Source organism: Acartia tonsa, chromosome 12 (genome assembly GCF_053477335.1).
Source record: "Acartia tonsa isolate MP-2025a chromosome 12, ASM5347733v1, whole genome shotgun sequence".
Taxonomy (NCBI): Eukaryota; Metazoa; Arthropoda; class Copepoda; order Calanoida; family Acartiidae; genus Acartia; species Acartia tonsa.
The window spans coordinates 17666782-17681888 of record NC_137271.1 but is presented as its reverse complement, the minus strand read 5'-3'; the positions used below and the strand labels follow the sequence as shown (position 1 = coordinate 17681888).

Sequence of the window (15107 nt, the reverse complement as noted above, 5' to 3'; positions counted from 1 at the left end):
CGCCCTCCCCTAAAACAGTTTAAAACCTTCTCAGGACCTATAAGAAGCTTTACTGTAAAGGAGAACAATATCGGTTCAGCGGTTGGAGAGATCCTTCGGGACAGACAAAAAACTTTTACTACTTTATATAATACTAGCGGCTTCGCCCCTAGCCTCTAGGGGCTTTGCCCCAAGAGGTTTGATCAAACCAAATTTTCGTATTTTAGATTTAAAAAAAAAAATTGGGGGGGGGGGGAAGGTAGTCGACTCCACTATTTTAATTTTAGTTTTAAAAAGAAAAAAAAAATTTTGGGGGGGTATTTTTCATTTTTGGGGGGGTTGGGGGTGTCCCACCCCCCAAGAAAATAGTTATAAACCTTCCCGGGACCAATGAGAAGCTACCCTGTAAAGGAGAACCCGATCGGTTCAGCGGTTAGCGAGATCCTTCGCTACAAACAAACAAACAAACAGACAGACAAACAGACAGACAAACAGACAGACATCGTTCTACTTTGTATTATAGAGGATATGTAGTTATTTATCTTATCGTATTATAGACAGCTTTCCGCGAATAATAAAATGAAGAAAAAAGATCAAAACCAGTTTTATGATTTTTATTTTATTATTCGCGGGTAGTTGTCTACAATATGATACGATACATGATTTTTCAGTATGGCTCAAAACCAGATCTAATCCAGCGGTTATTGATCGGTTTCGAAGCCATGCGGAAAAACTGTTTACTTCAAAGCCAAAATTGGTTAAAACCCCATTTCATTGGCTAATAAGAATAAAACAACAAGGTTGAAAACATCCATAAGTAGCAAAGCAAAGTCATGTGTCAAAATGCGTACGAGGTTTTTTAAAGGGAAAATGTTAAGTATTCAAGAATAAATTTATTTAAAAGAAATCCCGAAACCTTTCATGAGTATGCTTTTTCTCGTATTCATTCGAATCCGGTGGATAGGAACCGGTTCTTATCCATACGAAAAAACTATGTCTAGCATCGTATTATATCCAGCTTTCTACGAATATAAAAATGTACAATCATAGGATTAAAACCAGTTTTTTAGCCGGCGCCTTCGGCACCTCGGGGCTAAAAAAAACTGGTTTTAATCTTATAATTGTACATTCTATATCCGCGGAAAGCCGTTTATAATACGATGCGAGAAATATCTATTCCAGTATGCTTGCACAGAAACCTGTTACATTTTCTCTATCAATATTTGGAATGTACAAAATTGCTCTTTTACACCATAAAACATTATTTAAAAGCAGGAATAAAAAGAAAATCAAATGTCTCAAAATAGTTAAACAAGGATGACAACATCCATAATCCATAATTTTTCAATTATCTGATTTTGTGATTCAAAGGACTATTAGGCAAACTATTTCAAGTGAAGCATCTCTAAACTTAAAATAAAGTATGTCCTTACTAGTCCTTACCTAGCATCTTTAACTAATACAACGCGTTATTACTTTAGATTAATTAGTGTTTGTTTGTCTGACTATCTTATATATTGGGCTTCGTTGTTGAGGATAATGACATCCTCGTTTTGGAAGGTTTCATTTAAGTGATTTTGTTAGATAATTTTTATAGTCTAGGAGTCAGTACTATTACTGGTTATAGGACATACGTGGATATATTGACAAGGGAAAATTTGCCGTCAATTTAGCTTGCTAATATGGATCACATTTATTAGTCAGTTTGTTCAACCATCAGGGAATAGGATAATGGGGGTGTTTGGGGGTAGAAGGGGAATGGATGGAGTTAAGAGAGTAGATGGAGGTTATCGTTATTTTAGCCAGCTAAGGACAGCACTTTATCAGAGTTCCTGAAAATCTGGAGCAACATCAAAGTATTAATAATTATATATCGATTATTAAATGACATCTCTATCCTTAAATTACTGAAACTCACGTCACGTCTAAATTGATAAAATAAGATTTATTTCTAAATATTACACTTTAAACTACACACTATATATCAGGGATTTAAAGGGACACGACAATTGTCGGTAATTGATTTTTATCCCCAATGATGATACACAAAATTATCCCTTTTATAGATTACAATTAGTGGTTGAAACATTATAACACTCAATTTAGTTAAATAACCAACCAATATGATATAAAAGTCCCCAAAGTCGTTGAGCCAATGATTAAGATTACGTTATTCTAAAACTTTGAGGACTAGTGTAATAAAGATCAAAATGTCCCCTACCTCCCTGCTATATAAACTGTACTATAAGAGAGGTGGTCCTTGTATTCCACTAATATAAAAAAATATCATAGCACAACAAGAGTTTTATAACAGCACAAGCTGGTCCTTCCCTTTTGCTTTACATTAATCCTTTTGACGTTGAAAAAAAACTATAAAGTAACAGGATGTTTGTTTGTATCGAAAGATCTCGCTAACCGCTTAACCGATATGGTTCTCCTCTACTTTATAGCTTCTCATAAATCCTGGGAAGGTTTTTTTTACTATTTTTGGGGAGGGTACCACCACCTTCCCAAGAGAAATCGTCACTAAATAACCTAAAACAAATCCTACAACATAAACCTAAGAAATAAAATAGCCAAAATCATCACAAGATTGATGTTAAGCTTTTCTAAAATAGAGAACCCAATCGGTTTAGTAGTTATCGAATTTTTAAGCTACAGACAAAAAGACCTAACTACTTTATATTATAGGATAACCAACTACACAACTACTGCCAGTGTTTGATTGAGTCTTTTGTATTTCTATTTAAATACAAATAAAATTTTCTGTTTTTGTTTACAAGTTGTTTTGTATCGAACTAATAAGGAAGAAAAATCGATTTTTATTAGATTATTTAGAGGAAAAAAGGGGAGAATTTATTTTTATACTGTTGATTTCATAAATGTTTTATGGTTTAGAATTTTTTTTATCCATCATCTTATTATATAAAATAGGGTTTCTTTTTTGGTTGAAGTCTTCATTTTAGAAAGCTTCAAATAGGTCTTGGGGTAGTTTTAGGCTATTCTTGTGATGGTCGAGTCTGACATATAGACACCGTTCTACCTTGTATTATAGATTATGCTCCATAATGATGGGAATGATTAAAAAAATTTTAAACCATCTATCTTAAATAGGAGCTAACAAAATCATGTTTCCTCAATTCCGTTAATGACGGACTAAAATTTTGAATTATAGAGTAGTTTTTCTACTAAAATTCAAGCTAAACTCAACTACAATCGTGGAAGAAAACTGATCTGATTTACAAAGAATTTTTTTTGTGCTTTTAAAGATAGCTCAGATTTTTGTGAATATCCCAAAACTATGGGCATCCAGTGTGTAATTTACTGATCCATCTGTTTGTCGGTAAGGCATTGAAGGGGGATGTTAGATAAAAAATCAGTTTACCATGCTGCTAAAAAAATTATAAGGATGACTTTTTATGATCGTTCTGCTGACCAATATATGAGCATCTACTTTTTAATCAACACTAGCGGTTTCGCCCCTAGCCTCGAGGTGTTCAAAAAAAAAATTAGGTGAAATTCGTAAAAGGACCAAGGAAATCTTCTGCATAAAAAAAGGACCAAGAAAATCTTCTGCAAAAAAAGGACCAAGGAAATCTTCTGCAAATAAAAAAAAAATTGGGGGGGGGGGAATTTTCATTTCTGGGGGGTTAGGGGTGTTCCACCCCCCAAGAAAATAGCTTAAAACCATCACAGAACCGATAGGTATATACCCTGAAGAGTAGAATCCAATTGGTTCAGTGGTTACCGAGATCTTAAGCTTCAGACGGACGGACAGAAAGACATCAAGCTACTTTGTATTATAGATGGTCCAATGGTCTGTCTGTGATGCTCTAGAAGACATAAAATTTTCAAAGTCCAGTATTACGCAAATTGAACACGATAAATTACTGAAAGATATTGGAGATATTTAAATTTTTTTATTATTTTTATTAAATAATCAAATCCTCTAGCAATTAACACAAACAGGTATAGCTAATTATTACAAATATTTATAATCTAACACATTGAGAAACTGATGAAAATATATCACATAAATCTATAGATATTTACAAAAAAATGTACAGATCATATTTACAAAAATATTCATGATAACAACTCATAATACAATTATTTAAGAAAGAGGCAAAAATCATACATGAAATACTTTAAAGATTGAGATTTTAATTGATATATGTTAAAAATATTTAAGATTATGCTAATGTTGTTGATCACACTAGTATAAATATACAAATGCAAAAAGATATAAAAAAAATATATTAATAACTTTTATATCTCTATGCTCATAGTTACAAATCAGGGAGTAAGGGAGGGGACAATGGGCAATTAATTCAATATAGGAGTTATCAAAGAAAGGGCATGAAATCCAGTTTAATCCAATAAATTTGTAGGAAATTATAAAGGGATTGTTAATTGAATAATAGATTTCCATAGCGTCATGTAAAGTGAAATCACAACTTGATTTTGATGAAATATATTGAGTTTTTTTGGTGTGATTTTTATATTAAAAGATTATTGGACCCGGCCAGCTGCTAGCAAGAATATGACTGCCCCTTTTTATTCTGTTTATTTCCCTTGCCCCTTGCCCCCACCTCCTTTCTCCCTTCTCCCCATCTGCTACATTCCAAACTAACACAACGAGTATTTATTTCCGTTCCCCACACTTCCCTTATCCCTTCTCCCCGTCTGCAATATTCAAAACATACATAATGAGTAGCGGCATTCTATGCGCAAGTCCCCAAACTCAGTCAGAAACTGCTAAATTCTTGCACATTCCCTTTAAGCCAGTCCCCAAAGTCTAAGACTCCTAAAAATTGAATATTAGATCCATTGTCCCCTCCCTTACTCCCTGGTTACAAATACATTAATTTTCATATACACATGGAAAATGGAATTCCTAACAGAAAAAGAAGTAATTAAACAATAGATTCTAAATTAGTCTTTTTTACTGACTATGACCATAACATGTCTTCCATTCTTGTAGCTGTCCACAATCAAATCAAAGATGCTGAGTGCACTGAGACCAAGCCAAAGACCAAGTGCAGAACCAAGATCAACTACCAGACTAAACATGTCATAAGCATAGACATCTGTGGATACTTTTACTGTTTCAATAATTTCAAACTTGGCAAATGCATTATGCTGGATGGGTATCTTTTGTATTTCTAACAGTTTCAGGTGCATGGACACACATGGGGGTAAACAGGCTTCCAGGGGTTGTATTCTCTGATAACTAATAAATCTTGAAATAACCTTATTCAATTCTACATATGTCTTTTCATCCATTGTTTTAACTGCAACACGTTCTTCACAGGTCATGTTTGAGTGTTTAGGAAACCAGGGGGGCAAACATCCATAAGCATTCACCAGGTAATCATTAAATGATTTCTCAATACACTCCCCATAACTTGTGCCATTCTTTTCATAATCAATACAACTGATACCATCTTCATTTCTAGAGTCATGGATGCTTATTTCTATTACATATGTGTATCCATCATAAGAGTTGTTACCATTTGGTCCAAAAGATCCCTTAGCATAAGTTAACCTTGGAGTTCTCAATTCATTTTCTTTTCTAGGATCAACAACTCTAAAAAAGGTTGAAGATGATGTGATAATTGTTATTGTATCCTTTTTCATGGTTAACTTTTGACAATATCCAAAAGGAGGTAAGAATACTGATTCAGTTTCTAAGTCTTTTTCATCATTTTCTGTTTTAAAGGTGTAATCAGAATAGTTTACTCTAAGAAGAATTTTCTGTAGAATGTCAAAAGTTTGGTTACCATATTTGCCACTCCAAGTCAAGTTTTTATTATCCCTCAGATGACCAATGATAAAATCTGTGTAACTATCATATCCATAATCTTGTGATCTTGAATAGTTGAATTGTGAACTCTCACAAACATACAAAAGAGGCAGTTGGATTTCATCAATGGTTGATCTTGAAGATTGTTGTAATATTGGTTTTTCTATGTACTTGAGTACTGAATTTTTCATTTGATAAGTAAATATTGCAAAAGCAAGTATTTGAAATAAGATTCTTAAAATTCTTAAACAGTACATTTTTGATAGATTATAAAGGTAAGAAAAATACTAAAATGTTTGTTATAATTGTTACAAGTGAATTACATGCTTCATAATATTGCACTTAAATAGTGTAAAATCTATAATCAAGGTTTTATAGAATATTGATTATAGATATTAAAGTAAAAGAATACAGGGGACAAAAGCTATATGAAACTCTGCCCACAGGGCAGGGACCATGTAACAATTTTGTATTGTGTCTTTAAAATCAGCTAATAGCATTGGAAATATAAACACAGCCAAGTCCCCACATAAGAACAGAAAGAAATTTTCTGAAAGCAGACAAAAGGGTCGCCATTATTTGGTGCAGGTAGTTGTCTAGATTATACCTACATCTTCTTCATTCAGTGATTAGGGTTATTTCAAAATAAGTTAAATAAAAAAAGAAAAGTTGATATACTATTTAATTGAATTACTTTTAAGATTTATAAGAAAATTTAAACTATTAGGTAAAGTTGGGGGGTCAACTTCCCTCCCCCTTTCCCTCAATGACAAAGTCTTTTTTTAGCAAAAAATCTTTCAAATTGTGTGCATTGGTAAATCTATTTACAATATCTTAAAAAAGAAGAAAATCATATTGGCTTGAAATTTGCATCTAAAAAGTTTTTCCTAAATTACAGATAAGTGATGAGATATTCTTTCAAGCTGTCAATCAAACGAATGTAAGTAAATGGGAGGAGTTTTGATCCCATCATGAGCAATTGTTAAGCTAATACTGAACAATTATCAAAAAGAAAAATTTAATTCAATATTTTAGCTGTACAAAAAAAAGCAACACATGTACTTTTGAATTCTTTAAGCGCTAAATTTGCTGTTTTTTTAAGAGATATTAAAAAACACCTGTTATAAATGTTATGTATTTTTTTTACAGAGAATATGGACTTATAATTATTTAATTTCATAATCTTACTGATTGTTTCCCAAAACCGGAAAACGCAGTTTACAGTGTACTGTACATCACTATGCAATCCTGAACCAAAACATTAGATAGAAAATGGATTTATTATAACTTGGATCTTACACCAGATTTTCATTTTCTCTAATAAAGTGAAATTTGTAGCAGGCTAGCTTAACTATCCCCTCCCTTTACTCAATTCACCACTCGCCTACTGGATAAAGAAAATGTCTGATAAATAACAGGGGAAATAGCAGTCAAAAATTTTCTCCTGTCATAATATCCAAGTATATTATACATCCACTATATAAAATATTGATTATTGATACACTAACAAGCTTTAATTTATATTATAATTTAAACATCTAAAAATATACATTATTGCTTTTCATGAAAATTATTTTAGATTATAATTATGTTTTACCAACTACTTAAATTTTAAAGTAAAAATAATTTCCGATAGGCATTTATATATTCTCATTGCCCACTTATTTTTAGGTTAGGTTAAGTAATGGTTTTCATGATTAGATCAGAGGATTTTGCAAAGTGTACCTAAAAATATTTACCCTAACCCCCCCCCCCCCCTTCTTAACCAAAGTTGAGGGGTGTGAAAGCTATAGGAGGGTGTATAATAAACAACATTTTTGTATTAAAGATTATATAAACAAGGATGACAACATCCATAAAAGCAAAGCACTGAAACGGTAGGACAAACGGAAATTAACACTTGTACAGTGTCTGAACTGAATAATCAGAATATAAAAGTATCGAAAGAGTCGAAGCAAAATTGTAAGTAAATTTGTTCAAAAACTGCTTGATACAGGATAATGTTTCTGGAATATTTACATTTTTAGGACTTGATTATAGAGTTGCTTTGCTTATACTATTCTTCTTTGTTGTCCCATGAATCAATATACAAAAAATCAGATCAAACGGATAACTAGATAACATAAAAATTTGTTGTTAAAAAAGTAGAAAAATCAAGATGTTTAAAATGGACGTACGGACATTCTGGTAATGATTATAGAGTTGCTACGCTTTCTAAATCGTACCTAACTACTACAGGAATCATCATGGAAAATTTGAAATCGATAGGACAATTGTAACCTGCCTAAATTAACGAATAAAAGCTATCTATCTCGGACGGACGTACGGACAGACGGACGGACGTACGGACCGACCCTAATTATAGAAAAGCTTCGCTTTTAAAAAGGAAAATATGATCCATAAATAGCGCAGCGCCCGCACTTGACAAAAAGGATAGGTAAGATTGTATTAAATTAGGTTCCAGGACAAACCTCTGTGTTGACAAACGTAGGAATATCTAAAATTTTAGATGGATCAAGTATTTCTATACAGATTAGGTTAGTGTAGGACCTTAAATTACAAAAACATGTTGTTCCACTGTAGGAAAAATCTACACAAAAAATAAGGTGAGAGTTACCTAATTTTAAAAAAAAAATTTAGTCCTTCAATAAACAAAAACAGAGTCGTTTGAAAATAACCCTATATCCCTAAAATAGAGTAACGAATTTGTGTGTCTGTACCTAAGGATCTAATAACCGCTGAAACGATATAGTTCTCCTTTACAATGTAGCCTTTCATAAGTCCTGGGAAGGTTTATAACTGATTGGAGGAGGGTCCCCCCCCCATTTAAAAAAACTAAAATAGAATAATGCATCGGCTTGTTGTCGGGATAGTGTCAGGTTCGAGTCTAGACTAGATTTTGTAATACTAAAGACTTTAAAATTATTATTAATGCGGTTAAGTCAAGCAAGTGGCATTGCCAATAAGAGTAGGGAGTTGGATTGGCCGATAAACAGGCTTTACCTAATACTATGGTCAGCTAGGCAGGGATCTAAAGGGATAAGACAATGGCCAATAAATTGATGTACATTCTAAGTGATGATATACAAAATTAACCCATCTGTAGATTACAATTAGTTGTTGAAACAATTGAACAGTCAACTCAATGATCCATCCAATCAAAATTCAAATTAGTCTCCAAAGTTGTTGAGCAAACGAATTAGAAAACATTATTAAAAACTTTGTAATAGTGTAATAAACAGCCCAATGTCAGCTAGGACTTTCAGATAAAGTTTGTGTAATCAATAGGTTTATTATCCTATGGATGTTACTATAACTAATACCTCTAGTTTTTTGACAAGAAAGAATGCTCCCTTTGAAATTTTTTTTATCTATGACCACTGCATATTAAGTGCTATATAACTACTGAAACTAAATATTAATTTTAGGATTTTTTGGTGTTTGTTCGCTTTCTTCTTGATGATTGCGAGATCTAAATAGCAGAATTTTATATTTAAAATGAACACAATATGACGATTAAAATATAACTATAGATACAAACACAACTTATATTTTTAAAAATTTATTCATGAAATAAAATTGTTTCACTAATCAGTTCCAATAAGATGTTACACATTTTTAAATTTTTTTTTTAATAAAGATAAAATTAACAATATATATCTTTACATTTTTAAGAGAAACTTAGTTAAAGCCCGCAAGGACTTTAAGCATCAATTAAAATTGTGTTAAAATTATGGTAAACAATATGATTTGAAAAGAAAGTCAAAAATATTTTAGTTTAATTTTCTATGACTGACTGCCTAAAGTTTGCTTGGACTAATACTATGTCTGGAGTATCTAAATTGTTATCAATAAACAAATGTAGGTTACAACAATAATCCCAAAAGAAACCTTCAAGTCACTTGAACCTGATTTTGGGGTAGTTGATGATACAGGGGTTGTTGGGGTAGTTGCTGATACTGGGGTTGTTGGAGTAGTTGCTGATACTGGGGTTGTTGGGGTAGTTGCTGATACTGGGGTTGTTGGGGTAGTTGCTGATACTGGGGTTGTTGGGGTAGTTGCTGATACTGGGGTTGTTGGGGTAGTTGCTGATACTGGGGTTGTTGGGGTAGTTGCTGATACTGGGGTTGTTGGGGTAGTTGCTGATACTGGGGTTGTTGGGGTAGTTGCTGATACTGGGGTTGTTGGGGTAGTTGCTGATACTGGGGTTGTTGGGGTAGTTGCTGATACTGGGGTTGTTGGGGTAGTTGCTGATACTGGGGTTGTTGGGGTAGTTGCTGATACTGGGGTTGTTGGGGTAGTTGCTGATACTGAGGTTGTTGTTGTATCTGGCTTTGTTGTTTTAGTTGTTGTATCAGGTTTTGATGTAGTTGTTGTATCAGGTTTTGATTGTGTAGTTGTAGTTGCAGTTGTTGATGTTGATGGTTCAGGTGTAGTTGTAGTTGTAGTTGTTGTTACAGGTGCAGGTGTAGTTGTAGTTGTAGTTGTTGATGTTGAAGGTGCAGGTGTAGTTGTAGTTGTGGTTGTTGATGTTGAAGGTGCAGGTGTGGTTGTAGTTGTAGTTGTTGATGTTGAAGGTGCAGGTGTTGTAGTTGTTGATGTTGAAGGTGCAGGTGTAGTTGTAGTTGTAGTTGTTGATGTTGAAGGTGCATGTGTAGTTGTAGTTGTTGATGTTGAAGGTGCAGTTGTAGTTGTAGTTGTAGTTGTAGTTGTTGTTAAATCTATATTTGTTTCTCTAATGGTAAATCCATTAATTTGGAAAACTAAAGAAGAAAAGACTAAAACAAAAAATAGCTTCATTATCTTATCCATTTTGTGTCAGCAATAAAGGTCTGGTTTACTCAAAGCCTTTTGAGGTAATGAATATTTTAAGTTAATTCTGAAAATATAAAAACTAAACTTAATAAGATAAGATAATTTTGCAATATCCCACTCTACAATAAGTGTACTAATATCATCGCCCCCCCCCCCCCGTATTTTTCCAGGTTAACTATAAAAATATAAAAATTAATGAAATTTTATTTTTATAAAAAAAGCTTGCTTTTATTGAAGCCTTTTTGTACCATAAGCATAACCCTCCCAGATCTTACCCATCTATATTTTTGAAAGAAAGCAAAAGGGGGTGGGGGGTCAAATATTACTTTGAGGAAATCTCCACATTTTTCATTACAAAACAAATAAATTCTAAGCATAGTCTTATACAAATATAACCTTTTACATTTTAAGTTTAACAGATTCCAAATGAATCATCATTTATACAAGTATAATACATTTTTAAAAGCGAAGCTTTTCTATAATTAGGGTCGGTCCGTCCGTCCGTCCGTCCGTCCGTCCGTCCGTACGTCCGTCCGTCCGTAACGGATAGCTTTTTTCGTTAATTTAGACATGTTAGAATTGTCCTATCGATTTCAAATTTTGCATGGTGATTCCTTTAGTAGTTAGGTACGATTTAGAAAGCGTAGCAACTCTATAATCATTACCAAAATGTCCGTACGTCCATTTTTAACATATTGATTTTTTTACTTTTTAAAATAGCTTTTTTCGTTAATTAAGGCATGTTAGAATTGTCCTATCGATTTTAAATTTTGCATGGTGATTCCTGTAATAGTTAGGTAAGAGTTAGAAAGCGTAGCAACTCTATAATCATTACCAAAATGTCCGTACGTCCATTTTTAACATATTGATTTTTTTATTTTATTTTTTTTAATTATCCGATTGGTCTGATTTTTGGTATACTGATTCCTGGGACAACAAAGTACAATTTTATAAGCGAAGCAACTCTATAATCAAGTCCTAAAAATGTAAGTATGTCCATAAACATTATCCTGTATCAAGCAGTTTTACAAACAAATTTACTTACAATTTTGCTTTGACTCTTATACATTCGCATTCTGATTATTCAGTTCTGACATTATACAAGTGTTAATGTCCGTTTGTCCTACCGTTTCAGAGCTTCGCTTTTATGGATGTTGTCATCCTTGTTTATGCATATTCTACGATCAAGGACGCCCAAGCTTTTGATCTCGGGGATGGGGAGGGGGAAATGCAAAATAAAAAATTTGGGGGTGCCTACGACATAATCCTTATATCATATAGGACGTCCAAGCTTTTTTTTTTGGGGGGGGGGGCGGGTAATCACAGATCCCACCCCCCTCGTTGGATGTCCCTGTCTACGATGCAACCTAAATAGTCTAAAATAAATAAAGAACGTATTCAAAAATTATTAACGATCCAGCTAGCCACTTTATTGATCCTAGTAGACAAACAAAAAACAAACAGACAGACAATCCATATCCTATTATTATTGAATTATTCAATTTAGAGTTTTAGGAATTTTATTGTGTACATTCATAGTTATTGGATATCACTACAATTACCTCATATAAAAGAAAACATTTAATTAATAGCAGAGCTACTCTAAATCATATGAATGTCCGTATGTTGTGAAAAAACTTTGCTCACTCTTAATGTATTAACAAAACTTGCCAGAACTTAAAATCTGTGTGTCTGTGTGTGTGTAAATCGAAGGATCTCGTTAACCACTTAATCGACATGGTTCTCCTTAACAGGATAGCTTATTATAGGTCATGGGAAGGTTGATAACTTTTGTATTTGCTTGTCTATTAGTCCTTTAAACTTTAATTTCATTATTGTTGCTGCGCTACTTATGGATATATTTAATTATACTTGTTTACTTGATATTTAAAACAGTCCGTCAATCAAATTAATTCTTTATCATATTTTGTTTTAAAATCTGAATTATCTCTAAAATCTTTAATTTTAACATTATTTAATTAATATGTATTGTTAGAGATATAAGATATTTTCAGTATGTTCTCGAAACTGATTAATATCCACTTGATTAGAAAATCATGTATAGCAAAGTATTACAAACAATTATCCACGAAAATTAAAATAAAATAATCAATTGATACCAGTATTGTTTGCCCGGGCCTTCGGCCCTTCGGGGCTAACAAAGTATTACTTCAAAATACTTCTAAAATAATCAAGGATGACAACAACCATAAGTAGCGAAGTTCAAAACTCAAAGATGGACATCCGGGAAAAAATAATTACAGAGCAGTGTCTTAAAAAAAACTTGATAACTGAATTACGAAACATTTTAAAAATTTATAATGGGCTTTTAAATAATAATGATTAACTGATATATCGTAGCTATAGAGAATCTTTGCCTTTATAAAAAAAATAATAAATTTGTGAACAAATTGATAAATTTCACAGATTTTTTTTTGCAGAGAAAAAACAAATATTTGCAAGAGAAAGATAAAGTTTTATTTTCAGTAGTCCAAAATATTGAACAAAGCCAATATTGTATAAAGGTTGCGCAGCTATGTTATTTATATAATTACTTCTATTCCCTCTGTTGTGAAAATAAAAGTATATAATAAAAGTTTATATTTCAAACGCTAATAGCTGATTTAAAAGACCCAATACAAAATAGGGACAGGGTCCCCCGTCCTTTGGGCAGATTTATATATAGCTCATTTCCCCTCTATTGTTTTACTTCAAACTTGTGAGAGCATGTTAAATGGTATCAAATTATATAAAAAGGTAAAGTTTTTTTGTCAAAAGCTTAAGATTTCAGCTCAAGACAAACCTGCTGTCAGACGGACTGACAGAATCATTGAAGGGTGGGCAGACAAACAGAGTGACGAACAGACAGACACGAAGAGAAAGACGAAAAACAAACAGACAGATACACAGACAGACACACAGTATAAATACGTACAGATAGATAGACATACAGAAATATTTCAATTTCTGAGTAGCTGCGCTTCTTAAAAACATGACTTCTCTACAAATAAACAAAATATTAAATGATAATAAAGATTCTTTCTTTATCATCTAAATTATTTTGCAAAATCTTCATAATATTTTAAAAAAACTTTTTATATATAATGACTATAAATAGTTCATCCTATTATTCAAAGAAAGGTTTTTTAAGGTAGTAAGGTTTTTTTTTGTCTGTAGCGAAGGATCCCGCTAACCGCTGAACCGATATGGATTTCCTTTAAAGTGAAGCTTCTTATAGGTCCTGAAATTGTTAAAGGTGTGGTTTTCTGTATGTACAGAAGGATCTAACCAACCGATGAACCGATATGGTTCTCCTTCACAATGTAGCTTCACATAGGTCCTAGAACGATTCTAACTATTTTGGAGGATGGTACTTTCACCTTCCAAAGAAGAAATTAACCCCTTCCCCCCAAAAAAATTTTCTTTCTTAAATATTTTCTTTATGAAACTAAAATAAAAAATGGGGATTGGTCGACTCCCACCCGGCCAATATTTTTACATTTCTTTTTAAAAACTTAAATAACTATTCAACCCCCTCGACCTCAAGCGTCCCTAGATGCCTCTAGGGGCGAAGCCGCAAGTTCTGATAATAGAAGGATTTATTTATTTGTTATTATTTTATTTTTATTGGCATTCATTAGAAATGTAGAAAAAAGGGCTCGAACCCTGTCCTATCCCGTTGGGGAAATAGCCCTGTGGGGCTCGTCTATCTTTTTGTTCAACCTAACCCAACCTAACATAAAATAAGAACTAACACTACTTTTTAGTAGCGAAGCTACTCTATAATTCACTTTGTCCGTCAGTCCGTCAGTCAGGCCGTAACGCTATGACGGACATATGCCCATCTAATCTAAATATTGTTTTGTCCATCAGTCTATTAATTGGGGTGCCAGATCGATTCCTAGATTTTTAAGTTTTCATGATTTTTTTTTATTCCTATTCAGGATTGATGGCTGAAATTATCAGTGATTGATTATGCTAATTTTCTACATATTTCCTTCAAGTTTCATTAAGATTTGTCTATTAATTCCTAGATTTTTAAGTTTTCGTAATTTTAAAGTTTTCCTGTTTTACCTATTTTATCATGTTTAATGTTTATTGCAAGACACTGCTCTATAGTAATTTTTTCCCCGATATTCATTAATAATTTTTTAGCTTCGCTACTTATTGATGTTGTCATCCTTGTTTTTTGCTTATGGCAAATATGCGATATAAGAAAAATCATCCTTTTGATTTTTACTTACTATGGTTACACCCACAAAAATGCCCCTCTCAGAAGACGTTTACCTCAAAAAAGCCTTAAATTTTTAAAAAATATCTGGTAAACAATTGAATCAATTCCCCTCCAAAATTAACCCATTTAACCTCAAACTCCGTAGAATTAAATAAAAGCTCTCTATCGAGAGGTTTTGATTTTGACGTTCAGCCAAAACCGTCAAATTGATGTATTATCGAATGTGTGATTATATTCTATTTCATAGTTACCATTAAGATTATTTTGACTGTA

At 32.6% G+C, this 15107-nt stretch overlaps 1 protein-coding gene across 1 annotated transcript; it reads right to left on the bottom strand.

Moving 5' to 3' along the window:
- Nucleotides 1–9396: 9396 nt before the first annotated feature.
- LOC145334063 (uncharacterized) lies at nucleotides 9397–10641 on the bottom strand. The gene has a single exon (XM_080179346.1). The coding sequence runs from the start codon at nucleotides 10595–10597 to the stop codon at nucleotides 9623–9625; it is 975 nt and encodes a 324-aa protein (XP_080035472.1). The 5' UTR covers nucleotides 10598–10641; the 3' UTR covers nucleotides 9397–9622.
- Nucleotides 10642–15107: the final 4466 nt, after the last annotated feature.